The 27,902-nt window shown below is 41.3% G+C and overlaps 1 protein-coding gene across 1 annotated transcript; it reads left to right on the plus strand.

Moving 5' to 3' along the window:
* Window positions 1-242: 242 nt before the first annotated feature.
* MINPP1 (multiple inositol-polyphosphate phosphatase 1) lies at window positions 243-18,414 on the plus strand (the record flags this gene model as incomplete). The annotated part of the gene is made up of 4 exons (XM_009572477.1): window positions 243-431; window positions 1,362-1,459; window positions 3,257-3,390; window positions 18,015-18,414. Coding segments are annotated over 4 exons (821 nt in total), but the record flags the coding sequence as incomplete, so codon positions are not given.
* Window positions 18,415-27,902: the final 9,488 nt, after the last annotated feature.

Here is a 27,902-nt window from a genome sequence, read left to right on the forward strand (position 1 = left end):
GAGGGGCTGAGGGAGCCCCGCGCCCTCCCCGCTGCCCCGGGGCTGAGGGAAGCCGTGAGGCCAGTCTCATGTCCGCTATCCCCAGGCTGAGGGGGACCCTGCACCCCGCATCCCCCCCGTAGGGACATCGCTGTGGTGAGGGGACTGTCCCCGGGAGGGTGTCTGGGTGGCCGGGCCCCAGTACTCTTGGGGACAGCGATGCTTCCCCCGTTTGCGTCCCTGAGGCCCGCGTTTGCTTTCAGAGTTGGAGGTTGAAGTTAATGATTCCCTGATGCGGTTTTTTGATCACTGCGCCAAGTTCGTTGCCTTGGTGGAAGAGAACGACGTGGCGATGTGCCAGGTGAATGCCTTCAAAGAGGGGCCGGAGATGAGGAAGGTCTTGGAGAAGGTGGCGAGTGCCTTGTGTTTGCCGGTGGAGGAGCTGAACGCAGGTAATGAATGCCTGTTACAGGTGGCTTCGGCTCCGAGTCTGGCTGAGAACAACTTCCGAGACACCGTCTAGTTATGCAGAGTAGGTAATTTAAAATATGCTGTAAATTGGAGACGCAGTCTCTAAGTAAATGCAAGTAAGGCTGCAAATGTGGATTGGTGTTGCGGTAATGAACGCTTGTTAGTGGTCAGAAGAAAAAGATGTTTGAAAACATCTTTCCTACAGATGAAATTAACTTTACCTTTGTTTGGAGGGGTACAAGTGTGTTATTCTTTTAATTCTGCTTTGTTGAGCAGATGTAACTTTGTAAAACCTGTTACAATTCAAACGCGCAAGTAACCTCAGGAAAAGGTGGACACGTATGTCCGTGTTGTAACTTCACTTGTCCAGAAGAGAAGTGCCCGCTTTCCCTGTGTGGTCAAAGTGGTGGGGGAGCCCCCCCAAATAGGCGTCGCTGTCGTTTCCAGCACGTCCCTAAAGCCGCAATCCCAAAGTTGCAGCACGCTGCCGTTCAAACTCGGCCACTAACGTGGAGGACGAGTAGTGGTAGTCAAAGACTGCTCTGTGTTGAACAAACACGCCTTCCTTGTACTGCCTCTTCTGTCCTTTGTGGTGATGAGGATGCACTAGCGATCGACACCTATAGCATGTACATCAGCAGATGTGCAGCATTTGATGTGAAGTGCTCTCGTTTCCCCCTTTTAGCAATGTAATGTGAAAAGCTTGCAGTCTCAAATTTGGATTCTGCACAATAACTCTGTTGAAAACTGCTTCTTTTTGGTGCTTGGCCTTTGGACTGGTGATTGTTTATTGGATTACGTTGTTTGCGTTGCTAAATTGTAATTACATGTTGTTTCAGAGGCAAGTTGAGAGAAAGTTGCTACTTGTGTAGCAGTGGTTTATCTTTGCTTGTCTGTTGGATTTATTGCAGATCTTGTTCAAGTGGCTTTTCTCACCTGCTCATATGAATTGGCTATAAAAAATGTGACCTCCCCGTGGTGTTCACTCTTCAGTGAAGAAGATGCCAAGGTAGGTGCTAAGTGGGAGAGATATTTGAGAAGCCTTCAAAAGATGCCTTAGTGTTCAGGTATAACTCTTTGCACAGTCAGAAGTTGTGTGCCCCTTATTCTTCAGTCTAACGAAGCACTTCTTTAGTCTCCAAAGAGCTCTGGATTAATCAAGCAGCAAGACTGAAATACCCTTCTTCATTCAGACTTAAATACTGGTGCAGTCTTGATTTGTCCTGATTAAAACGGTCTTTTTCTATTGTGCTTAATTCTTGTATGCTTTTATTTCTGTAACATCAGAAGTGCTCTGGACAGCTTTGTTTTGCATATGATAATCATATGATGAAATGCCTTGATTTCAGAGGACATCAAATGAAGTCTTCTAGGTCCTGTAAGACTCTTTTTATATGTTTTTCCGGACTGTCACATCTCTAAACCTAATGCCTGTTCATAAAACTAGTAGAACCCAGATAAATGAGACTTACGGTGGTTCCTCTTCTTTCAAAAAGTACCTGATGTACCCTTTGAAAGGATCAAGAGACATAGGGATTAAGAGTGATGTAATTTATTTGGCACTTCAAAACATGTTCAGCAAGGCCCCCCCGAGGCTCTTAAGGAAACTTAGCACACCTGGGAAAGAGGGGAGGCCTCTACATAGGTAGGTGGTTGGTGAAAGGGTAGGTGGTGGAGTTAGGAGTAAACGCTCCCCTCTCAAAGGGGGGGAAGGTCACCATGGACTTCTGCTGAGACCTGTGCTGTTCAATATGTTTATAAATAACTTAGCAGTGAAGTGGGAAAGCTTCCTGATTATATGGAGTTACTTGGGACAGTAAGAATAGGGGGTGTTTGAGAGGCTTTGCAGAGGGGCCCTGGGAGGCTGGATTACACAGCAATGCAGTGGCAGTTGGTGTTCACTATGAAATGATGCGTATGGGATAAGAAGCTGAAACTTCATGTACGAGGTGGCCGTCTCTCAGATCCATTGTGCCACTGAGAAGTGAAATTTTGATGGCATAGATCCATGAAAGTGTAGGCTCAGCTACAGTAAAATTAATGAACAAAAATTAAAAAAACAACTTTAATGCTAGGAGTGGTCAGAAAAGGAACAGAGAACAAGGAGAGCATCGTGTGCTCTTACATAAACCCAAGGCACAGTTCTGTCTTTTTGAGATGTGTGCACATCTCTAGAATGTAGAAATAGACAAACTTAGTTCAAGGTATGGGATTGCTTCCATCTGAAGAATGGTTAACTAAGCTAAGGATCTTTGACCTTCATAAGGCAAAATCAGAAACGCTAAAAAAGCGGTGGATAATTGTCTTGTCATGTGCAGTACCTAATGGGTACCAAATGAAGATAGCAGCAGGCAGGTTCACAACAGACTGTGTTTTGTTTTGGTTTTAACACAGTGCGTAGCCAAGCTGCAGGGTACTATTAAGGCTAAAACTTGGTATGTTCAAAGGGGAGATTGGGTTATTGTGGGAGAGAATCCACTGAAGTCTATTTAAACTTGTAGAAAACCACCTAGGGCTCAAAGTCCTGGGCTGAAAATTGCTGGAGCCTGGGGAAGTGTGCCTGCTGTTTTCCCTAGGCCTCATTATGAGTGTGATCAGAGACAAGACGCTGAATTCAGTGGCTCTTTAGTCTGATCTGTTGTGTCTGGTTTTATGCTGAAGTGGTTTCAACTGGAGCCTTGATGTTTGTTTTTTGTCAAAGAATTGTTGATTTCATGCAGTGTGTGGTAACGTCATTGCCCCGAGTTGTGGGTTTTTTATTTTCCCTCTGTGCCATAATAAAAACTTGTGAACTCTGTAACTTTAGGTACTGGAATACCTGAACGACTTGAAGCAATACTGGAAGAGAGGATATGGCTATGACATCAATAGTCGCTCCAGCTGCATTTTATTCCAAGATATCTTCCAGCATTTGGATAAAGCGGTGGAAGAGAGCAAAAGGTAAATAAAAAGGCTTTTGTGCTTTGGCTACAAGCTTTCTGTGGTCAATCCTGAGTTGGATTTAATGTGAATAGAAGTTAAATACTTACTTCCAAACAATGTTAGGAGAGTTTGAGCTAGGAGAATTTTAATGGAGAGAATCAAATTTTTAATAGAGCAGTATTACTTTAAAGAGTATATATTTTTTTTTCTTCCATCGGTGCTTTTGTGCCCAGCTAATGTAGTTCCATCTTTTAACTTACGGATCCACACAGACCTTCAAGGGACAGCCAGCTGCTGTGTCTGGTAATGGTGTTCTCTTCTGCACAGTTTGAAAAGAGGCCATTGAGTTAAAACAATGAGCTTTTTGTTTAAAATGTCCTTGTTAAAAATAATTTGTGGCAAAAATGGAAGATTGTGGGTTGAAGCATCCCCCGTTCTGTTATCTGGTTACTTAAGCACTTCGGCATGGAAATCTTTCTTGCTGCATGTGTTTGATTTGAGTCTCTTGCGTTATTAAAGCTTTCTGTTCCGATTAAAGGTGTTGAAATATAATTACGGAAAAATAATTATTGCAGATCAATCCAAACACTTAGTGACCGTATACCAGAATGGCCTGTTGCAGGATCCAAGAGGCTGGAGCTGTAACAGCAAACCAGCCTTGTTGTAACAAACTTTCTTGGCTCTAACTAGGGAAGGGCAGACTGTAGGCGATACACTCGGTGCCCTGTAAGAACAGGAGAAAGACCCTTCTGTCCTGAAGGCGTTGTAAATGCCTTGATTTGTTGCATGAATCCAAAGTCATTAGTTCAGTCAGCCAGTCCGAGAACTGTCTAGGATGTTCAGTTTCCCATCCTTATTCCTTTACGGCAATGTCAGTGGAAGAACAATAGCAGTGGTACTCCATCCACTGAGTTGCGCAGTCCTCAAAACCGGCTTTATAGTTTCAGGGTATAACCATCCTTATACTTCCTTGAAAATTAGAGATGAGATGCTGTGCTCTTTTTGTGTTCTGTTTACTCCTGTGAGCTGGTATCAGTCAGCAGTTGTGATTCGGTATCTGTTTGGTGTTGACCTTGTCTCGTGTGAATTGGTATGATGGGGAGAAGTAAAATAGGAATGAAACTGGGATCTGTTGTGGTGTGGAGAAAACAAAGGCTTCAGTTATAGGTTGCGATGTTTGTGTCACAGAATTACCTGCATTTGCTTTTATGTGCTGGTAATCTTTTTTTTTTTTTTTTTTTGAGAGCTGCTTTAGGCTTAAATGCAATGCATTCATGTGAGAATTAATTTACAATCTGTGTGCATGCTCCTCATGCAAAATGAGGAATTATAAATTCATAGTTCAGTGACCAATCACATGAATTAATACCTTAACAGGTAAGTGTGGAAATGTTTATAAAAGTACACAATATCAAGGCTGTGATTGTAAGATTGTATAAATACTGTTCTGTTAAATACTTGATAGAAACGAATTTATAAATAACTTTAACTTAAAACCAGCAAATTCAGCTTTCGTGTTGATATGTAAACATTAGTTACATGTGGTGGATGTTACTGCATTCCTAGCATCCTTGGGACTTTATTCCTATAGTCAATATATGAAAGTAGATCTACCTAACACCCAGCAGAATAATATTAATGGCTTTGATATTTCAGAAAGAAAAGCATGAGTTGCGGATATATGGCTATGTGTATTTTTTACATGATAACCTGTTGGAAGACATGGGTTTTTTTCCTTTTGGTCGGCAGACTGAAATTAGAAGTAGCATTCACATTTTGGGTTGGAGGAACGATCCATAAAGTTGATTATTACCATTTTATAGCAGAGAAGGCAGCAAAGAAGTTTTGTTTCTTTAAAAGTTTGCTGACTGAGGATCCAAGTTGGACACTAACAGTGGTAGAACAACTGTGTGTTAAGTCAGTTGAAGCATAATTCTCAAACAGTTGGCTTTTTTGCTGTCCTTTAGTGTGGGATGAAGAGAGATACCCTGTGTTCATCACTGGAGCTCTGAGTGACGCAGGAATGTTGAGGTCATGTTTAATATAATACATGGCATGGTTTCTTTCATCTAAAGTGGAGTTATCACTAGGTAAACAGTAAAAGTACTGTTTATCTTGATTATTTTGGGGGTTCATCTGGAAAATGAGACAGATGTGTCTGTTCTTAACAGAGTATCGGCTTAGTATGCAAGACGGCAAACGCCTTGAAGATTTGCCTTTGAGATGTACGTGTAGACTTTCCTAACACGTGCATCCAGATTAGTGCCTTGATCCTGCTCTAATGATTACGTGAGCCCAGGGAAGGGGGCCGTACAAGACTGGAAATGAGAGCCGAGGATGGGAGCGTACAGGACTCTGCTGCGTTGCTTGGCAGCAGCAGTCAGGGGCCTTTCTGAATCTTACCTGTGCTATGCACCAGCCAGCACAAAGGAGACACTTCTGTTCATTTTGCCATGAACGGGTTAAAACTTGGCAGTTTTGAATAAGTTTGGCTTTGGGGAGGAGTTGCTGTGAGTGAAGGGTGCGTGAGTGAGTGGGTGGCAATAGTGACCCCTCTCCAGCCAAGCTGGCTTAAGAAATTGCGCTGTTGAATGATCACTCTGGCATCTGGAAATGTAAGGCTTGTGTGGGAGTCAGTGATACCTCTCGTTTTGGTAGTGGTGGAGTCAAAGCAGTGGTTATGCTACATCACCCTTTAAATAAACTTCTTCACTGCAACCTTTCTTCAGCCTACTAGAGAGTTAAATGAAAAATATGTGAGGGCACAGGTCATTAACACCCAACTGTGAACAGATTGACAAGCACGCTGCTGTGATTGCCTCTGTCATGTGCTGTGTCTGTCCCTATGAACAGAGAAAGTAAGAACTGGGAGTGAGAAGATCAGGAAGAAGTGCAGGTTAAAAGAAAAACAGACAACCAAGACCCTTAACACTCTTCTGTCCTTCTGAAATCTGAAAAATAACTTCTAAATGCACCTTAACTCCTCTGAGGAGAGTGATCAATTTTGTTTCCTTTTAGTGTAATTTACTGTTTGAACAGTGACAGCCTTTCAATCCTTAAATTACATGCACTAGTTGCAGCTGTGTGTCTCAACTGTGTATAAGATATCCCTGTAACTTTAACTATAATAAAAAAAAAAGCCATAGCTGTCAAAATCTATATCTATACTTCTGATTTATTGGGAACTAGATCAGCAGTCACTAAATTACAAGGTGGAGCAGGCTCCTGGGGGAAGAGCAGGTGTCTGAGGCAGAGCATTAAAGGACCGAGATAACTTTGTCCTATCTTTCAGCTGTGGCTGCAGAAGTTTGGTTGCAATCTCTGGGGCTCTCATGTTGTATTGCCACCACAGAGAAGCAGGTAGTGGGTTTAAGCCTGTGTATAAAGGATCAGGACCCTAAAAATCTTGCAAAATTCAAAGCTGGGTGAGCAGTCTGTTTAGTCTGCATCATCCGAAATGGGAACTGCGATCTTCTGAAGTGCATTGCCTTGTACAAAAGGAGCGTGTCGCCCTGTCCCACAAGGTGGCAGTCTTAAAGCACTGAAGACATTAGTATAATCCGAATAATCCGGGTAACCTGGTGCGCTTAAGAATATGTGGAAATCTGCCAGCGCCGATGTATTGGAACAGCTTGTCTCTCTTGTAATCTGGAGAGACAAGGTGCAGCTAATGCTTTCTCATCTAGGGAGAGAGACTTATCCCGGATCCAGTGGCAATATGAGAGTATAAATGAAAACAAGAAACCATACAAATAAAAAAAAATGCCTGTCTTAATAACAGTAGAAGATGTTTGGTTGTGCATACGTGTGTGCCTGAGTGTCTCTTTTTTTTTTTTTAATGGTATTGTGCAACTTCAAAGCAACAGGTTAAATACTTTTGCAGCAGTTCATTACTCAGAAAATGAACCTTTGTGATGATGAAATGTCTTTTAGTGGAATGTTGTTTCAATTTAGTGATGTTTAATGTTGATTTTAACTGGCTGTTTGCTTTAACTGGCTGTTTGCTTTAAAAATTTAAGAACAACAAATTTACTTCCAGAGCATTATCTTTGCTCCAAGTTCTCCTTTCTTTCTGGAAAGCTTAGATTGGGCTATCCAAAAGAAGGGGGAAAGGGGATAATTGCTGTTCCAGCAAGAAGCTGAGGGATCTGGATTATCTGTCTGCTCCAGGCTTGGCAGTGGAGAACAGTTTTGGCAATTGTTGTAGCATACTTTTAGGTATTTATATTCAATAGCTTTGTCCTGTTTTCATTCCTGGTTACAAGCTGAATTAAAAAGAGAAACCTGGCTTTTATTGTAACCCTGTTTCTTCCATGAAGTGATACTTGACCTTGCAATCTGATTGCTCATTGAACTTGGTTGCCTTATTAGTTGCCTTGTTAAAGGCAACTTTTCTTTCTTCTGGGGAAAATATCTTCTGCTGATTAGCCTGTCCTTAAGAAAATGACGAAGGTAGTAATAAATACCTATTGCCAATTAGTCCCACCTTCAACTTGCAGTGCAAAAGTTTCAGACATTTTTAGGATCTTTCATTATATGAATTCCAATACAATTCTTGGTTTAAACTAGCAATAGTGTCTTGTGTGTACGTCTTGCTATACAGAAAGATGGTTTTGAAGACTGAAACGGTTTTTCACTACATGATTGCTCCTTGTCCAGGCAGGCGGTGGAAAGGTGTTGGAATATCTATTCAGGAACTTGGGTCTGATGTTGAATTTATTGATAGTTGTATTACTGACCACCTACTGTTAGCACACCCAAGGGACCCTATTACTCTGCACCCTCGGTAGCAATAAAGTATAAATGTCTAATAAAGGTTAATTCTTCGGTAAAAAGCATCTACTCCTTGAGACCTTACCACAGTCCAGTGGGCCTTTCAGGACCACGTTCCTCCATACCTTCTTAGCAGTCTGTAAGGAAATGTCATGGTCACGTTTCAAGGGAGAGGTTGGAGGCCAGGACACTCTCTTCCATACAGATTTTCTTAATTACAAAAAAACCCCGCTGTATCACAGGAGTTGAATATAAAATTAAACCAGGTGATTTGTTGTACTGAAATGGCATACTTGGGCGGTTGTCTTAGTCCATAAAGCACTTTATTTTTGTGAAGACATAAGAACAGCATTTTTCCCAAGCCTTCCTGCGACGGGTAGAAAATACAGAGTCAGGCTATGCAACTATGTGGCAAAGAAGCTAATGGGGAAATACTCTTCACTAAACTGTTGGGTGTCCCCCCCCACTGGAGCCTCGGCCTTACTGAAAGTGTCCCTGCTCTTCATTATGTTGGTAAAACTGCCAGGTAGTGATACTTGCGTGCACGTTCATTTGCAGTTGTGCTACTATGGAAGAATCCTTGAAAGGCTGCTCTTACCAGTCATCATTTGTTTAAACTGTTAGAAAGTGTCCAATTTCCTAAAGCTGTGGTATTTAGAGACGCTTCAACATCAGGATGTAGAGGAGCAATCAATGAGTATCACCTTACCTCAGAAGAAACATTGAGTTCTTTGTGGCTCATGTGTGGGCTATGGCTAGTGACCAAAACCTATTATGCTTTCCTCCCCTGCCCCAGCTAACATAGTGCTGATGGTAGGAGACTCAGACTTGATGGGCCCCCGTCCCTCCTCAAGAGGCATGTCTGGTCTGCGTGTTGCATGGGACTGCTGGGACCACCAGCTCAACCCCATTGCTGCCTGGCTTCTTGCCTTGCTGGGAGACTTGGCACGCTGAACTTGGGAGGAGGAAGGGGAAACACCACGGTTGCAGGAGGAAGCCTCTGTTGCTGCAGCGTGGGGTATTGATCTGTAGGAAAACTGTACGTAGAAGGGATAAAGATGTGCACTGCTTTTCAGCTTCAGGTTTCTGTGAGATGCCCAGGTGAGCCTTACATCTGTGATCTGGGAGCAATGTTCTGCTAACAGGAACTGTGTGTGTTGATGAGAAATCCATGTATTTTGGTAGTTAATGCAATACGAAGCTGCTAATCTTAGGGGAAAAAACCTTAACAGCTACACAGGGGCAGGGATGGATTTGAAAATGGGTTGTGGCACACTTTAAGGTTATCAGTTATTCAGTAAAGCTGTTTTATATTTTTTTTTCCTCCTAGCTTCAAATATTTAACAATTCTGCCTTTCTTGCTCATGAAAAAGAGTATGAAATACCTGTTATTATTTGTACTGTCTGAATGGATTACCATAAGACTCTGAAAATTGGGAGGTAAAGCAGCCATCTCAATATTTAAAGTATGTGGCTAATGATTGAAAATACTAACCTATCTGCACATACACATTGCAAAATATTTGGTGGCTTCCTCTGAGAGTAAGTAGGTTCACGGTATTTAAAAAAAAGACTTATTTGAATGTGAACGTAGTTCAAGATCAAGTGAATGTGGTCTTTGTAGTTATACCAGGCTAAGCCATAAGGTAAACAGCTTAATTTGTCAATTTATTGGAAGCTTTTATTGTCGCATGTAATTTGTCTTCCTCTGCAGGTTAGTTCACAACACAATTGATAACCTTTCTGTAGTCATTTACTACTGTGCCCTAATCACTCCTTTCAAAACTATGACTCAGTACAAAATAACTCAATATATGATCTAAAAACAATTAACTGTTCAAAACTATCTTTTTATAGTACGTACAAAGGGAGCAGAGCAAAAAGCTTCCACGTATGCAGTAGAAATTATGTAATTGGATTTAAAAAAACCCTTTTGCTCCAAATTGTTCAGTCATTTCTTCTAATAAAACTCCTTGGTTGCCACTGGGATCCCACGTTTGCACAGTGCAGGTTCTTGGTTCTCTGGGTGCATCAGCAGTTCAGGATGTCCTTGGTGGGAGTTGTAAACCAGTGTGTTTGGTCACCCACCCGGTGGCAGAGCAGCTCCAAAGGAGAACCAGGGCTTTGACACACAGACATGTACGTTATTTGAAGTGCGGGGCAGTTTGTAGCCAGATGTGTACTGCATGGGCTTACTTCGAGATATGAAGCGGCTCTTGCCTCAGATCAGAGGCGTTGGTACTGTGCTTCCCAGAGGGTCCCTTTCTCAGAGGGCATGGAGGTGTGGGTGGCTCCGTGTGCCTTTGTATGGGACTGCTTAGCCAGATGCGTACTGCGTGGGCTTACTTCGAGGTATGAAGTGGCTCTTGCAGAGCCAGATCAGAGGCGTTGGTACTGTGCTTCGCAGAGGGTCCCTTTCTCAGAGGGCATGGAGGTGTGGGTGGCTCCGTGTGCCTTTGTATGGGACTGCTTCAGGGGTGTCCCCACCGCGTCCCCTGGCTCTTTGGGGTACTGGGAGAGCCTGTGATGAAAACTTCTGGACTAGGTGCTTGTCACCTCATCTGCTAATTACATAGTGATATATAACTTACAAAAAAAAAAAAAAAAAATTGCTTGACTTCAGTATATCTGTTCAGAAAGGAGAACAGGTGTTGTGTGTGTGATGAGTAAACTGATCCCTGTAATAGGATGTTCATGTATCACAGAACAATGTGCCTGGCGGCTGTACAGTTCAATAGGCCACACAGTTTACATTGGTACACCTGAAAAATACGCAGGTCTTGTCTTCATTTCCAGAAAATCAGAGAAATGGGATGACGTCCGCTAATAAACTGTAAATGTCTCAAACAGCAGCTTTGTATCATATTGTGTGGTTGGTTGTGATAGCTCTATCTTTCAAAGATGGGGCTTCTGACATTATTAAAGGGTGCTTTTGGGGAAACCGGGTAGAGACGTGAAATTCTGCATAAGTCCTTGTAGCACGTTCAGCATCATCCCTCTGTCTGCATTTCTGAAGTGTGTGTGTGTTTGCTGACTTTTCTCAAATACCTGGGCAGTCCAGGGGACCTCTCCTGGGAATGTGTCTTTTCATCTGTCTGCTTAGAACTAGATATTTGTGTTGCTTGTGCCTTTCAAACCTCCCAGAATGTACTTAATCTCATATTAATTACCTAATAAGTGCTTGCTCAGGATTGTTCTGAAAAGATATTTCAGCAACTTTTATAGAGTCATACCCTTTTGTCTAAGGATTAAAAAACCAAGCAAAACAATACCTAGGCAACTAACACACAAATGAACTGATCTAACCAGTTTTCACCTTGGGCAGGAAGGGTTTGACAAGTGGCATGGCACTCTGGATTTGGTTTTGGCTCATCATGGTGGTTCAACATTTAGCATCAGCACAGTGCTGCTGCAGTAACACATTTAATGTCTGCGGTCTGTAAGAACGTGGGAGGTGGGATCGTTCAGAAAAGAACCTTTGAAACTGCAGAAGTTCGGAAGTGAAATGCAGTGAAGCCTAGTTAGCTTTGGATGATTAACTCCTCTGGGACTAGGTAAGAGCTGTTGCCTTTTAATCAGGGTTTTAAACGACTTTTGCATAGTCTTGTCAGCTTTTCAAGTTTGCCTTTGCCATGAGTGAGCTCATGTATGTCCTTTTTGGAAAAGAAGAAAATTTTTGTCTTGTCAGTATTTGTAGTGGCATTTTGTTGCGTTTCGTACTGATTCTGGAAATGAATGAGCACAGCTGTCTTCTGTTTTACTGTTTAAGGTGGAAGTTTTAACACATGAGACTTAATACTGTTTGACAGATTTTCTTATTCTGTATTTTTTGTTTTCTTCTTCCCACTGGTGATAACACTGAGCAACACTACCAAGTATTTCTGTTGCCCTCTGAGTCCCACCACTGGCGCTGCATTCCCTGATCTCTGCAGTTTCCTTGTAGATTTAGGGTTCCTCCAGCTGTTTTTTCCAGAAATAAATCACAGGAGGAGGTGGGAGGGATGGAGAATTCATCCCATAGCTGAAAATAGAGGGTTTTGAGTCCTTTGTCCTGGCTTTCGTATTGGGGAGAAAAAGGACAGAATGTAGTCTAAGCTTACTTGTTTAAGAGTTGTTAAAACTTACCTTCTTTGAAGCAACAACTTCCAACAAGAGGGATTTTTACATGAGATTTGAAGGTTGGCCAGTTAAGCTTTGCTGTAGGAAATGTTTCTTTTATCCCACTATTTCCTGGGGTTTGGGTTATCTCTAGCTGAAAGTTACAAGGAAAGTGTGTTTAGGAAATAAGTGCTTAGGAAATAAACTTTGGTTAAAAGAAAGTTCACTTCTTCTGTATCTAAAGTGATATATCAGTAGTCCTAGGAAAAGTAGGAAAGATCTACTGTTGAGGATGGGTGAGCTGATGCAGAAGATTCAGGGTTAAACCCAAATCTGCTGAGATTAAGGAGAACTAGAATATGCTTGAATGATAAATCCCAAGTCTGTGCTTCTCCATGGTGCCTTTTTTTCCATGGTGAGACGTAACTTTCAGGGTTGTGCTGATGAATTGTTCAGTAACTTTGTCTTCACCTGTGGTCAGATTTACTTAGCAGGTTACAGCATGGGCGGTTCAGTAGCTGAAGTTGACACATCTCTTCAATAAACCCCGCTCGTGTTCTGCCTAGTGACAGCCACTTCTGCTCATTTGGAGGTGCCCTAGGAAAGGAATGTGAAACCAATCGCCAGCAATCACTTTCAGACAAGCTCTTAATATTTTATGGCAAAGTTGTATGCACAGTCTTTTTATCTCCCTTTAAAGTGGGAAATGAGAGATTTTTTTTTTTCTAGTGATCAGTGTGCTTTCCCAAGTCGTTTACTACTAAATAAAAGGGAGGAAAAAAGTGAATTGAAATATCATTAGCAGTTGCCAGAGTACGATGTTGAGAACTTTGTCTGGTGCTTCCATGTGATGCTGAGTCATTAATCGATTGTAAAGAAGATTGAGTGTGGAAACCTCAGGCCTTCTGTTTAATATTTTATTAGCCTGTGCTACTGTTTTGAATTTATCAGTGTTTTGTTGATTGTGCTTTGCGCTCCTGTCTTTATCAGAAATGTGGGGGCAGTAGTAACCTTTGCCTGTGTACATGCTCTGAAAGGGCAATCTTTCATGATTTCCCCATAATTAAAAATATTACTGTTGCTGGTGACTTTTATTGTCGTTATTAGATGATAGGAAACCACATCTGAACTGGAGTCATGACCCCAGAGACTGAACAGAGAGTGCTTGAGTAGCCTCAGAAATCAGATATCCAGTGCTGCTGCGAAACCAAGTATACTATGTTAAAGATGCCACTGAAAACTCAGGGTTGTATCATACAAGGAAACAGTCCTTTAATCCTTGTTAAAATAATATGGTGGGATAGCTCTTGAGTGGGAGAGGTTTGTTTTGTCTCCCAAGGTGGTTTGGCCTGTCAGCATGAGGATTTCATGAGACTAAAGCAGGTGAAATAAAAACTCCAGTTACAGTGAGAATGAGTGCCTTGTTTATACCTTCTTTTGTCTTCATGAGATTTTCTTTCCTTGTTCATTAAAACTTCTGTGTGTGTGTATGTGTATATGCTATAATTTGTTTCCTGTTTTGGAAACATATGTCTTGCTGTTTTTTTTTTTAACTAAGAAGTTAACCATATTTTTTGTGATTTACTTCCATTTCAAAATTCCTGCTAGCATCAGCTGGAAAGTAAAGCCAAACCTTGCTTAAAGCCAGCGTTGATAGCCAGAATGTTAAATTTTTTTTTTTTCTCCTTAGCAGCTCTGAAACCTTTTCTTGGGGGGTCGGGTGTGTGTGTGAAATCCACTCCCTGTGAAGTGAATAATGCCTATGTAACATTTGTTTTGGAGACTTTAGCAGCCTATTTACATTACTAGCTTCCTTGCATAGTAAGCTATAAAATACAGACCACTGCATTTGGAAGCAGGCATGTGTATAAAGGCGTGCAGCTGGGATGAAATGAAAATGTGCCAAGTTGCTAGAGCTGGGTGATACTGCCCCAAGAGTGCTAAAAGAACTTGAATGAAATAGCTGAAATAACAGCCAATGCGTGTTGGTTTCAGCCAAGAAGCTTGGTGGGGGCTGGCAGGTGTGATGATTTAAAAACAAATAATTAAATAAAGGAAAAATCAAAAAAGCAGCTCAAGGAGAGGATCAGAGTTACAGGCCAGTCTAGTAGAAATAGCAATTGAGACTAGCTTTGATAAGCACCTTGATGAATATGATATACCAGAGTAGCTTCAGTTTGGCTCTTTGAAAGGAAAACATACCTCTTGGACCTCTTGGGAAGGATCAGCAAGCATACAAGTAGGGTGATCTGGGAGACACAGTGATGATTTCCAAACATCTTTCGACATGTTTCCTTATCAAAAGAAATCAAGCAGCCGGGGTTAAGGGGGAGGGTCCTTACATGGGTAAAAAATGAATAAAAATACAAGAAATGGAGGGTAGGGATAGCTGATTAATTTTCCTAGCAGAGGTGGGTCGCTGGTGCAGATAGATCTGCAAGGATCTGGGCTGCTCAGCATGTTGTAAATGACTGGGAAAAAGAGGTGAGAAGTTAAGTGGCATTGCAAATGCAGCACTTTTATTCAAGATAAATAAGATAAATTGTTTCTACTAGGAGGATTGTAAAAGGACCTTGTGAGACTAACCGGGCTTGAAAATTGCAGGTATGTGAAGTAATCCACATCATAAAAATGATCTTATCTGTCAGGTAGAATCTGGTATAACTTACTACTCAGGAGTTGAGTTTTGAGGTCGTTACAGTTGTGTGGAAGTATCTCGAACTTCTGTAAGCCAACTAGAAAAGGTGTTAGACGTCATGGATTAAGAAAACAGAGCATCATGGGTGCAGAATGGGCTTACAATGTAGCTTAGTGTCTTGAGTATTGTGCATTTCTAATACTCTGGTCTAAAAGGATATAGCTTATTTGGAAAAATTGTGGAATGACTAAGGTAGGATTTCTCAACTTGGAAGAATATTATTGCAAGTTGTAAGTGGAAAGGATTAAATGGTACTAGCATCTACAAATAGAAAAAATTAAGAGCAGTATGTGAAGCTGTGCAACTCCTTGCCACAGGATGTTGTGCATGCTAAAAATGTACGTGGATTTAAGGAGAGATTTGACAAAAGAAAGATTCATTGAGAGGTCCTACATTACATAGAAGCCACATCTGGCCCAGGAGATCTCTGAGCTGGAAATTGCAGGAGGTCAAAGGAACAGCCTTCTGTCATCTTCTATACGCATGTGTGTTTTGCCGCTGTTCTTTGTTGACTGACAGGAGGGATGTGTATGTGTACTAAAACCTAAAAATACTTCCCTGAAGGTGTGTGTGGAGGGGGAGGATATAAATGAACTAGTCAAATGAGTAAGAGGAGGGAACAAAGAATGGAGGGGGAAGGGAAGAGAAAGGGATCAAAGGGTTCAAAAGCTTTACAATTTTAAAATGAGGGAAGGGGTCATAAATAACAAGGGGAGAAATGTAGGCAGAACCACTGATTTTGGAGGAGCTGGAAGAAGGGCTATAGTGAATGTACACCTCTTGGTGCAGCAAAGGCACGGGTGGAAAAAATGTGACATCCTCCGTACAGAACCTTTCTGTGGTTTTAATGCTTCTTTTCAACAGGAAACAGAGGCAGGTTTCTGATACATGTTTTTAAGTGATGTTTTGCCTATGGGGAGAGTTTGTGCATGTATGTGCATACATATGTCTAAGGAGCGTAGTCAGAAGAGCTGCAGGTTCACCAGGGAGCAGAACTGTGCAAGGTGTGTTTCAGACTGCACAAAACACCATGGCTATATTGAGCAGGTAGTAAGAGCCCATCCTGTGCCCATACTGAATTCCTGCCAGTCAAGATGTGTCTTATCTGTGGGTGGGCTTTACTGGCAGCTGGAGTGTTGCCAAACGTCACCTCTTGTCTCATGAAAGCTAAATGTGTGCTAAAACGTGTGCTAAAACAAGTGACCTGGGCTTCTGAGTGCTACTTGGAGATGGTTCCAAAAAGCCATCATCCTTCTCTGGAGCAAGGGGCAGATTTTCATCTTGGCTGATGCTTTCTCATGCAGCAAGCCAGCTCTTATCTTTCCCTTGGTTGAACAATGTGTAACCTTTTGTGGCACAGACTGTCTTTGTTTTAGGCTTTGTTAGTGGTATGAATCAGTGGCTTAATTTGCTGGCCTGTGTGCTGAGGGAGTATAATCTTTCTGACTAGTTTGTATTCTTGAGAATTAGTAATAGCAGTAGTCCTGCTTACAATTTGGACTCATAAATTGCGGAGGGACAGCTGTTTCCTCCAATAACTGGATCACTCTCTTCAGACTAAACTTTGGTAAATGCTGATGTCTTACAAACAGCTGAACCGTATTAGAGGGGAGAAAAAATTGGTAGTATTTTGCCATCACGTTATGATTCTTGTTCTAGCACGATACACAGTTAAAAGCATTGGTGGTTGTAGAGATAGGCAAGAAACACTCCTTAAAATCCTGCGTTGGTGGTGGTGTGCCAGGGAGGGAAGCAGTTTGTGTGTTAAATCAGTAATTTGTTTGCTTGTGCAGGCAATCATGTGGTTGTAGTTAGGTCAGAGGGTAGTAGGGGTTTACTGTAGTTTCTTAATGTGCCAATAAGTTTGTACTTAGACTTAATTTTTCATCTTGAAACTGAATTGTCACTTATCCTTTATTATAGCAGTTGGAAAAGGTTTTTGATCCTCAAATCTAGCAAAATTAATGCTGAAAACTTTAAAACTTTTCAGGTCTAAAGTGATGATAATGTGGGGACTTCGCTGCACCTTGGATTAATTTAGGCAGAAGCTTATTAAAAAGATTTTTTAAAAATTCTGTGTCATTTGAAGTATTTAGAAGAGCTAAAGAAAAAGGGTATGTTTTAATAGTAAATCATTGGTCTTTGTGAAGTGGATTGTGTCCTGGATGATCTCACTTAATATTTCATTATGCTTTGTCATTCAGGTTCTTTTTGTGCCAGGGAACAACAAAAAAAAATTACTGACCCTAATCAATCCTATTAAATACAGCTTGGCATCCTGGGAAAAGCTGTTATATTTTAGCCGTAGGTTTGTACTAAAGCAAATCTGTGAAACTTGTAGTAAAATTCTTTCTTGGTTTAAAAAAAAAAAAAAAGTCCCGGGGAGTTTTTCCAAACACAGCCCGTGACAGGGGACTGGCTGTATGTATTTGCAATGGATCTGTGTTGCAGAAATAATGAGTTACTGCGATGTCCTCGAGCCTTCCCCTGTGCTGACAGTGGAAGGGGACTCTGTCACATCTGATGAAGGGGTTGACTTGGTTTGGATGTTAACAAAGCCTTGCAGCTGGCTTGGTGATTTGCTGCCCTTCTCTCAAATTCCTGATGGGAGGAGGCAATGCTATTTAAAAATCTTATATTTAATCCAAAATCAGTATATTAACTGTAGCATGGTCACTGGATCTTCCCATACCTGGGAAGAGCACAAGTGACTAGGTTCACACAGGGAGTCTGAGAGATGTACTGAGTATATGGTCGCACACCGTTAATCTTTCTTGCTTTTTTTACCATATTTATATTAGGCTCTAGCTGTAGCCTAATGAAATTTAGTACAACTTCTTACATTTTATGTAAGAGCCAATACCTTAAATTGGGACAAAATTTAGGAAGCTTGGATGCTTTAAAAAAAGTTTGTAATATACTGAAATTCCCGAACAGGTTTTTATCGGGCATTGGAGTAGAACAAGTTCAAAGTCTACTACTTTAAGCCTTCGTGGCTGACAGCTGTGCAATATGTTGGTATGTTTAAAGCACAGGCTCTTGCTCATCCTTTGTGCTTTTTTTCTTTTTTTAGTTCAAAACCCATTTCTTCACCTTTGATTGTACAAGTTGGACACGCAGAGACACTTCAGCCACTGCTTGCCCTTATGGGTTTCTTCAAAGATGATGAGCCTCTCAAGGCAAACAATTACATCAGACAAACGCATCGGAAATTTCGCAGTGGCCGGATTGTGCCTTATGCAGCCAACCTGGTATTTGTGCTTTACCACTGTGATCAAGTGAAAACCTCTAAAGAAGAGTATCAAGTGCAGATGCTGTTGAATGAAAAACTGATGTCGTTTCATCACTCAAATGAGACCATCTCTACTTATGCAGACCTCAAGGACTATTACAAGGACATCCTGGAAAACTGCCACTTCAAAGAAGAGTGTGAATTACCAAAAGTTAATATTACTGCTATTGACGAACTTTAAGGGAATGAAACGGAGTGGGTGTTCTGCAAATTGATCTCGGTTCTGTTCGACAGACGTGAACAAGCACTTTTGATGATTTGCTGCTGCTGTGTTGACTTTCTGAACTTGCAGATTTGATGGGTTGTCTCAGTTAGCTCAAAGCACTGTTTATTTATTACATAAGCAGAATTACAAAAATAAATGCTGTAACAGGGATGTTGCTGAGCATTTGTAACAAATATGTGATGCAAGACGAAGCGTACCTCTATGTTTATATGTATGAATAAGTAATTTCATTGGTCATTCCTCTTATGAATGTGCCATAGATGGATTTAAGAGCTGGGGCAACTTCTGTTTTATCAGAGCTGAAGGTGGTTGTACTGATTCAGTATTGCTTTGCACTGCCTGTTTTGCTAGCTACTGTTTTCCTGTGGCAAGCATGAAATAATTCAAACCTGTGAGCTTTTTTGCTCCTTTTCCTGAGCTTCTAGGAGCGAGAGGGTACATAGTCCTTCTCCACAGCTGCCCAACTTCTGCCTGCACAGCACCATGGGAACATCTTTCTGGGGCATTTAAAGCAAGAGGAGTTGCAGTGTTCCTGCATGCATTATCTGCTGAAAAGGGTCCAGGAATTAGAAGTCTTAAAGTCATCATTGACCCATCCTGCATAGCAAGTTAGCCTCCAGGGTTTAAAAAGAAGTAGTAAAAAAAAAAAAAGCAAAAAGCGAGGAAGTGGGAAGTAGCCACTCTTCCTTTAAGGTGCTCTGGGAGATGTAGCAGTTGTTCTCTAAGTAATCTGGTGTGTCCTTTCACCTGACACCATCAATTTCTTGTGTTAAAGATTTGGACTAGGGCATTCAGGCTGGGCTCTGCTATGGCTATGAACATCTTGGTCCTGCCGAGGTGCTGACAGTTTTCCTAGCAGGTTTGGTTGGAAGGGACCTCTGGAGGTCTCCAGTCCAGCCTCCTGCTTGAAATGGGATTGTTGCTAACCCTAAATCCAGGCAGGTTTTGATTGTAAAATGTATCTGGCTGAGTCTTGCCTTCTGCTAGCTTTAAGGCACCCAACGTGGTGTCACTTATGTAGGCCTTATACATTTGATGTGTCATCTTGTTCTTGAAATGAAGCTGGTTTTATAGAAATTAATTGCATACAAGTACTGGTGATCTTTTAAAGCAACTGCACTTAAAGTAGTTTCACTTGCTATTGAAAGTTGGAAAGTATTTTAGAGCTCTGCAGTGTGGCAGAAAAAGGAAAAATGGAGACAATTGTCCAGAAATGTCTGAAATGCAGTAAGTCAGGTAAAAATTCCTTCATTGCCCAGAAGGGAATGGCCATGTCAACAAGTTGCCCCAAAGGAAATGAGGGTGTAGATTTATGGTGCTGGTAGCTCTTGCAGTGCGTACTCACATCCTATAATGAGTGTTCCAGAGCTCACCCTGTAAAGTGAGGCGTAGTTTGCTGTGTTTACTCGGGAGGGAGTGAAAGGTTGGTATAAGCAATTACCACAGGGTATCAGATGCACTATAAACAATTATACCCTCATTTGCTGCAGGGTAACTTCTTTTTCTAGGCTTACCTTCAGAACTGGGAACTTAACTGCTGCAAAAACAAAAACAGGAAAGAGAAAGCCAAACTGGCTCAAAGTTGAGGAGTTAAACTTCATGTATAATTTTTTATTTTTCTTGAGGACTTAGACTTCTGTCACTTTTTTAATATGGCTTGTGTAAAAGCACTTAAGGTTTACATATCTGTAAGTTAAGGAGCAATCGAAAACCTGTTTTTTACTGTTGTACTCCAAGTTAAGGGCTTTTGCCTGTGTTGGGACGAAGGGCCCTGTTTCATTAGTGCACCGATTTCTGTGGAGACCAAGGTTCTGATCACTGAAGATATTGATTAAAACTGGTGGATATTTCAGCATTAACATCCTGGTGAAATACTTGCCTGTGTTAGCCCTGCAGCTCTTTTTCTGAAACTGGTGAAAGGAGGAGTATCGATGCTGAAAGAAATGTAGTAATATAGGTCAGGATAATTGTCCGCCCCAGCATATGACTTTTACTGCTAGATCAGCTTTGCATGTCTCCTTTTTTACATGATCCTACCTTGAGACTAAGTCAACTGGTCATAATTACTGTGACAGATGTCTGTTACAAACTTTATTGCAACATTTCAGGCAAGCTACAAAGAAATGAACCTTTGTTTAAAGGCAGTTAAGTTTGGTAAATAGCAGATACAAGGATGAGAAAATCCACCTTTGAACAAATATTTTTTTCTGTGAGTCAGTCATCCTGTGATGATTCATGATTTGAACAGAGGGGATGAAAGCCTGACTACTGCAGATAAATGGAGGATTTCTGTTTGTCAGTTCAGTGAGACTGATTTTAAGACATCATGTTTGTTAAAAGATACATCCTTCTTCGTTATGGAGGAGGAATACGTTGCACTTGGCTGCTTTTTTGATCATGTGCCAGATGAGGTGGAGGAACCAAAAAATTCCTTCTACAATGAAGCATCATTGGCTTCTGCATTACCAAGTTGATTGTATGCTTAAATTCTGTGTAAAGGGCTTCAAGGATGACTCTTCAGAGGCTGTTTCCTATTTTGCCTTGGAGTACAGGTCCATCATACCTCCAGCATAACAGATATCTCTTCAGAGGCTGTCAGCAATTAACTGGAAAGGAAAATGTGCTATTTGGTTTCTGATCTGTATTTAAAGGATGCGCTGACTCACTCCTTTGGCAGAATTAGAGGCTGAATGTGGAAACTTTGCACAATTGTAGCAATAGAAGTGTTTGGACATGTAAATGTTCTAGGCCCATGTTCATGTGACTGATTCCTACCATTAGGGAGGTGACTTCAGTGTGGCCCTTCTATTTAATAAATGTATAAATTTGTTTATATCCTGAAAACTAAAATGGATCAAAATATTTCCATAAAGTTGGGCACTAGCTCAGTGAGCAGTGTTTGAATAGGCTGCCACATCTCTTGCACTGCAGATTACCATATTCTGAAAAAGTCCTGCAAGAAGAATAATGCTTTCTCTTCTGTTGTGTGGCTCTGGACAAAACACCTCACCTCAGTCATCTGTTGAGGACTTTGTTTGCAACCTTTCTCAAACTGGAAGCTTTCATTGGTGAAAAATACCAACAGTGTTCTTGGGTGCTGGCCTTAAATATGTTTGAAATGTTTTTTATTTTGTTAAATGTCTAAAGCTTAACTAATCTTTCTGGCAAATTCATTTTTTCCTCCTAGTAAGTACTGCTGCTGTAATTCTGGTTAGCATCAACCTGTCAAATCGCTGGACGCAATGCAAATTTGTAATAATATGGTACTAACTGGATGAATTTTGAGAACTTGTTTTGGATTTTTTGTGCTGTGAAATAAAACTGCACACTTTCTTCATCTCTGTTTTATGAGTAGTAATAATGACACGATCTTTAGTATCATGGCTGTATTCTGCTTTAAAATACACTTGATAGGTTGCTATTACTTCTATTGGTGTCTCTGATTATTTTAAGTTGTCAAATTGCTTGGTGATTAATATAAAATGCCTTAATTAGGTTTTTACTCTCACATTTTGAGGTGAGCAAAAATTTACTGTTGTTTCCAGGAGCCCTGATTTAAAAATAGTTTCCTGACAAGGTTTTTGCAGATACTACTAAAAATGTCTGGAAATGTCGTGCATTCTGAAGTGGAGTGAGGGTTGACACACCGTTTTTGTGCAGTCCAGAATCTGCTGCAGTATTTTTTTAAATGTTATCACTCTCTCAATAAGAGACTGACACTGTTGATTTTATAAAGAATTAGAAACATACATCATGCAATACTTTCTAACCTGTCATTTCTTGTAGGTATTTAGCAATAGATCCTTGTTATTGAGTATGCATTAGCTACTTAGTTTGTTAATTCTCTGATTACCTGTACGTAAAAATTGAGCTTTGCCTGCAGTGTGTTCATGTGCTGAGGATGCAGTGCTTTTATAAGTGTGCTGTGACTGGAACGGCGTCATCTTTGATCAAGGGCTGTTTCTTCATTTTCAGAAGTATTAGTCTGTAAGACAGTTTGAAATAGAAAACAATTGATGGTGTTTTGTTCAAAACAAACAAAAAGCCCCCAAACTGTACAATCATAGGAAAAGGAGTGAAAAGTCTCTAAAATTAAGATACCAAAACCACGTATAACCTTGTAGGGGAAGAACACGATCATCACCATCCCCCCCACCCCTTTTTTTTTTAGATGTATTAAATGGTCATTTTGTTAGTTGTCTAACTTTTCAAAAGAAAGTTAGTATTATCAGATGTTAGTTTGCAGTTGCTGGTATGGCACAAATAATGGTTTATCTTTGAATTGTTTAATTCTTGCTTTCTTGGCTCTGTTATAGACTATTTCACCTGGTTGTCAGAGTCATTTCAAACCTGGCTGTCCTAAAGACTGACCTTACTGGACTGGAGTGAAGGTCTCGTGTCCTCCACAGTCTTCAAAGGGTAGTCAGTTATGGACCATCAGAAGAAGAATTATATACAAATGCAAACAGTACACATGGGTAAGCCCACCAAAGCGTGGCGCCAGGAGTGGGTGAGCCAGGGAGAGCTCATAACTTTGTTTAAGATTTCTGGGGAGATTTTTTCTCCGCACCCTTCCTTCTCCTATGAATTTGTTGTCTTGAGGCCAGCCGCACTTTCGTCACCCATGTTGTCGTGCGATGGTGAGGCCACGCTTTGCTTTTGTGTATGGTGCAGTGGGTTTCTTTGTTTTAAAAGTCCCGCCTAGTTTTTGTGTTGCTTTGACCGATGTGGGTGCGGGTGCGTTTAGTCTTTGATATGCTGCCACCTTCAAATTCATCTCCATCATGAAGACTCAGCAACTCCTGCGTATCCAGTTCAGCTTTTGAGTGCTGTTTTTCTGTCTGATTTCTCAGGATTTGTGGTCTGGTAAGTAGAAAATTATTTCTAAATTGCTTTGTTTCTGATGTTGATATTTTGAAGAGGGTTTTCATTGACTGTGAAATATATGCCAGGCCGGAGCTAGGTTCTGCTTCCAGATCTGATACAGGTAGATGTTTGTAAAGGCCATATGGATTTTTTCCCCTCCCTTGTTTGCTTCCAGAAGTGGAAAATGAAGATTATGTATAGATTAACCTGCATTTATGGCTTTTTTTCCAACTTAGTTCAATACTTTAAAGAGATATTTTTACTTAAAATCAAGACAGGAGGCAGTGAGGTTCAAGCTGACAGCCTGTGGTCTTTATGATGGTGAATTTTTTTTTTAAACTATTTCTTTGAAAAAGGGTTTAAATCAAGCATTTTTCTTCTGACATTCTGTTGAAAGGTTTGAGCACACCTTTTACTGTGTTTAATTAACAAAAGCAAATAATTGGTGTTCAGGGAAGGGGTTATTGTTGAAGGACTAGGACGGAAGGAGCTAGCTAAATTACTGATTTTTATTGTTTTTATTATTTAGGGGTCAGAAAAGCTCTGCAGACTTCTCCACACTAGTGACCTGTAGCTCTCAAAGCTTCACTAGATGTGGTAACAAATCCGAACCTCTTACAGAAGCAGAAGGTGCCCAGCTGATCCTGGAAAGCAAAGTATTCACCCCAGAAAGAGGAACCAGTTTGGATCTGGGGACCAGGACCTTCGCCTGGTGACCTCTGGCTTTTGGTAGGATGTGGTGCCTAAGCAAATGCCTAGGGATAGAGCAAATATTTCCCCATACGCTCCTGATTACCGGCCATTTGTGGCTACAGGGTTTTCTTGAGTTAAGGAAAGTGGGTTTGAGTTTAGTTTTAGATATAGCTCTTAATCAATTTCTCTTCTACACGGCTCTTCTGAACCCTTAGATTTGCCTTGTGATGGGATGTGGCGAGTGCTAGAGCTCAGCTGTAGGCTTTGTGAAGGTCCAGTTCCTTTCGTTTCATTTGAGCCTGCTACCTGCTAGACTGGAAATTCAGTCACGTTTCTAGGAGTCGTGATTTTAGAAACAGTAATAGCTTTCTGACATACTCGATTAGTGGAGCATATGCAAATGCTAAAGCTTGGCATGTATTCTGGAGCAGTTCAGTCATTTTGTTTGATAGAGATCTTGTTTCAGTGTTGTGTTTTCCTGAACACCAGCAGTTTGTCTGATTCCTTGGAGCGTTTTTGTTGGGAGAGGAGTTAAACACTTGATCTCTTTTCATCCTGCCTATGCTACTTATGGCTCGTATTTTCTTTTCCCCAGATGGGAGAGGCCCATCTTGCTTATTTGTTCCTCGTGCTGAAATCATTCTGTTCTTCTAATTGTTATCATTGCTACTTATATTTTTGGCTTTGTTTTTACCCTGTGCCTATAAATACATTTACTGGACCAGACTTGCACACAATATTCAAGGTGAGGGTGCACCATTGACTTGAACAGGGGCAAAATGATGATTCTTGTTAAGTTTTCTAGATTTTTACTTCACACACTCCCCATGCCAAATAGCATCCCATTTCTTTCCTCGATAGGTGGTGAGCATCAGGCCAATGTCTGTGGAGCTCTTCAATGGTACCTCCGTCTCACTCCTGACAGTATTTAAAAGTATCAGCAACCAAAGTTCCACGGTTGTTTCTCAAAGAAGACACTGTCCTCCATGTATAATGTATTCCTTCTTCTTGCTATTAGAGGCTATTTACTGCTCTCTGAGTATTTTGGTTATATAAAAATATCTGTAAAAATGGGAACAACTTTGTATTCTCATGTTTATGAATTTACAATATCCTGTATTTTTAATTATGGTAGTTTTTCATGAATAATTGGTTCATTAGAATAAATTTATGAGAGGTGAATGGTAGAGGGAATACTTTTAAACAATCAGTTGCACCACTTCAAAGCATGGCACTATAGGAAAATTCGGTAGAAAAGAGTTTTTGAGAGGTCCTCTACTCCATCCCCCTGCCCTCTGTGGCGTCCTCTATCCTGCTGATGGTTTGTCAAGGGCATTGTTGTTCTCATCTATCGTTCAGCACATCTGCCACATGATGCCAGCTGCAAATTCAGTAAGCACCAATTTTTCCCTCGTTCCCCATATATTGAAAAGGTATTGAACAGTGCTGGACTCAGATCTGACCCTGGTAGGACTCTGCTGGATATGTTTTTCCAGCTGGAGGGTGAACTATCCTCTACATCTGGTTTTCCAAGTTCTGTATCTGTGCTTTCTTTGCCTTTTGTGAGTGTAGGCATCACTAGCCGTGTCATCTGAAACAGCAGCCCAAGGCTTTTCTAGCCCTTGTCGTAGTCTGGCATTCCCAGGTTTCATTTCTTCTGTAGAGCAAAAGTGGCTTGCTTGCAGTGATTGGCACTGGCCAGATGTTGCAAGCTATTTCTCATCTCAGTGCTGGCTTCTTCATGCCTACAGAGAGTTTGATCGTTGTTCTGGAATTTTTCTGGAAATTAAAATCAAGCAGCATATCTGTCATTACTGTCTCCTCTTACAGAGGAGGTAGTTTGGCCAGATAGTTCTGGCCAAAGCACAGGCTCTTAATCCTCTCTGACCACTCTGTGCTTATTTATTTTAATGCTTTTAATTAGGTGTATATTATTTAATGCAAGTGAAGCATTACCGCTCAGCTTACAGAAACGAATGATGACTCTTAATGAGAGGGGGAGCATGCTGTTCTAAGGGACACCCCACAATTGTCCTGACATTGCAGGGGAAGAGATACCGCAGGCTGTCACATGTCCTCCGCAGCTACCGTTTTACAGAATGTCTTTCACAACCATATCCACCGATTGATTTAAAAAAAAAAAACCCAAACCCTAAGCTGCTAGTTCCTGGTATATCTGCCAAAAGAGAGATTTGAAAACCTTTGTCTTTTGATTTCCAGCCTATAACTTTATACTTGGCCTTTATGTTCCAATTCTGTCTTCCAACATATGCTCATCAACCTGAGTGGTATCTTTGGAGATGCCACTTGCATCTCATTTCAGTCTTTGATTAGCCGGATCGGGTAAGTTGATCCCTCTTAATCTCTCCTCCTGACTCTCCTCCTCACCTGACTTATTTCTTCTGTGTACTGGCTCTTGTTTCACTTCAGTTCTTTTGAACATAAATGACCACAATTGTACTCGGTTTTCCAGATGAGGTCTTACAAATGGCTCATTTTCTGGCAGTGAGATTTCCCCTACCTTCCTTCTTGGGAAGGTTAATCATTATACAAATGAGGTTGTTATATTTATTTGGTTGGTTGAGGGCTGTTTTCTGTGGCACTGTGGAGGTTTTGTCCTCTGGCTCCCATCTTCTGCTACAGAAACATTTTCACCAGGTGTCACAGGTCATTTCTTGTGCATGGATTTGCATATAACAATTTCTTTTATAATATAAAGAGTGTTACTAATTATATTCTGCATTTCTCTATTTGCCTGCATGTCTGCTGCTCTTAGGAGGCAGTACTGCTGTAGAAAACCCAGTGCCTGGGGCCTTGTGCTTCCAGCCTTCTCAAGCATGAAGCACATGCAAAGTCCTGCTGTGGCTTGGCTTTGCAGGAAAGCCTTTGGGGTTCAGATTTCATTTCACATAACCCGGAATTACAGGGTGGTTATTCAGCCCTCATAGGCCTTTGTGCGGCAAAGATTGGCATGTCTTTCCTCTCTAGGGAATACAGGCTCTGCCCTGAATCCAGCAGCCTGGATGTCTGGGTTTACGGCTAAGCTCCCCAGGCATCAATTATCCAGCGCCTCAATGGCTAATATCAGAAGGTTTCCCCTTTGCCTTTCTTCTTCTGGGCTGAGGTCAGGTGAGATGGATACTCCTGTGTTGCCTTGCAGCAGATCTCCCCTTTCTCCGTCTCTGTGCTTTCTGCTTGTAAAACCTCGCCCTGCAAAATTGGTAGTGAATGCCACTCCCAGCGTGACATGGCCTGACTGTCCTGCACCCGTGTGCCCTATATCCCTTGTCAGACAGGAGAGAGGTGGTAAATCAGATGGGTTCTTCATAAGTTAAAGTCCTTTTTATTTTTTTTTTTTCAGAAGGTGCTACATCTGCTGATTCAAACCAGCTTTCGGCATGGGACTCGAGATGGGTGTAAAAGCCAAATCTGGAGGTGGTGCTTTGAGCCGCAGGGTTCCAGCTGAATGAGGCAAGACAAAATTAACTGCAGAGGCTCATGTGACCTACTTCTTAAGCTCTCATGTACAGCCTTCAGATCAGAAAACTAAACAGGAGGAGACAGCTTTCATGGTAAATGAGAAATTGTTTCCATCCTGTATGACAATGGAGAGCTTTCAGGTTGTTTTTAACTGTATCATGGTTACTGGGGCCACTTAGTTTGCTGTAGCATGAATGTCAACTGACATTTGATCCTGTTGAAAGTTAAAGGACTGTTAACCCATTTTGAGGAAGAGGCTTTTCTTTACGTCCTGAGGTTCTTCCCAAGCAGTTCGATCTGACTGACCAGGTGCCCCCAGTGCCCCAAACTCAGTTTTCTTTGATGGTGACATAAAACACTAGCTCAAGGCCAGCACAAAAAGACCTTGTCTCGCTGGCTTGCTG

Source organism: Fulmarus glacialis, unplaced genomic scaffold, assembly GCF_000690835.1.
Source record: "Fulmarus glacialis isolate BGI_N327 unplaced genomic scaffold, ASM69083v1 scaffold13092, whole genome shotgun sequence".
NCBI lineage: Eukaryota > Metazoa > Chordata > Aves > Procellariiformes > Procellariidae > Fulmarus > Fulmarus glacialis.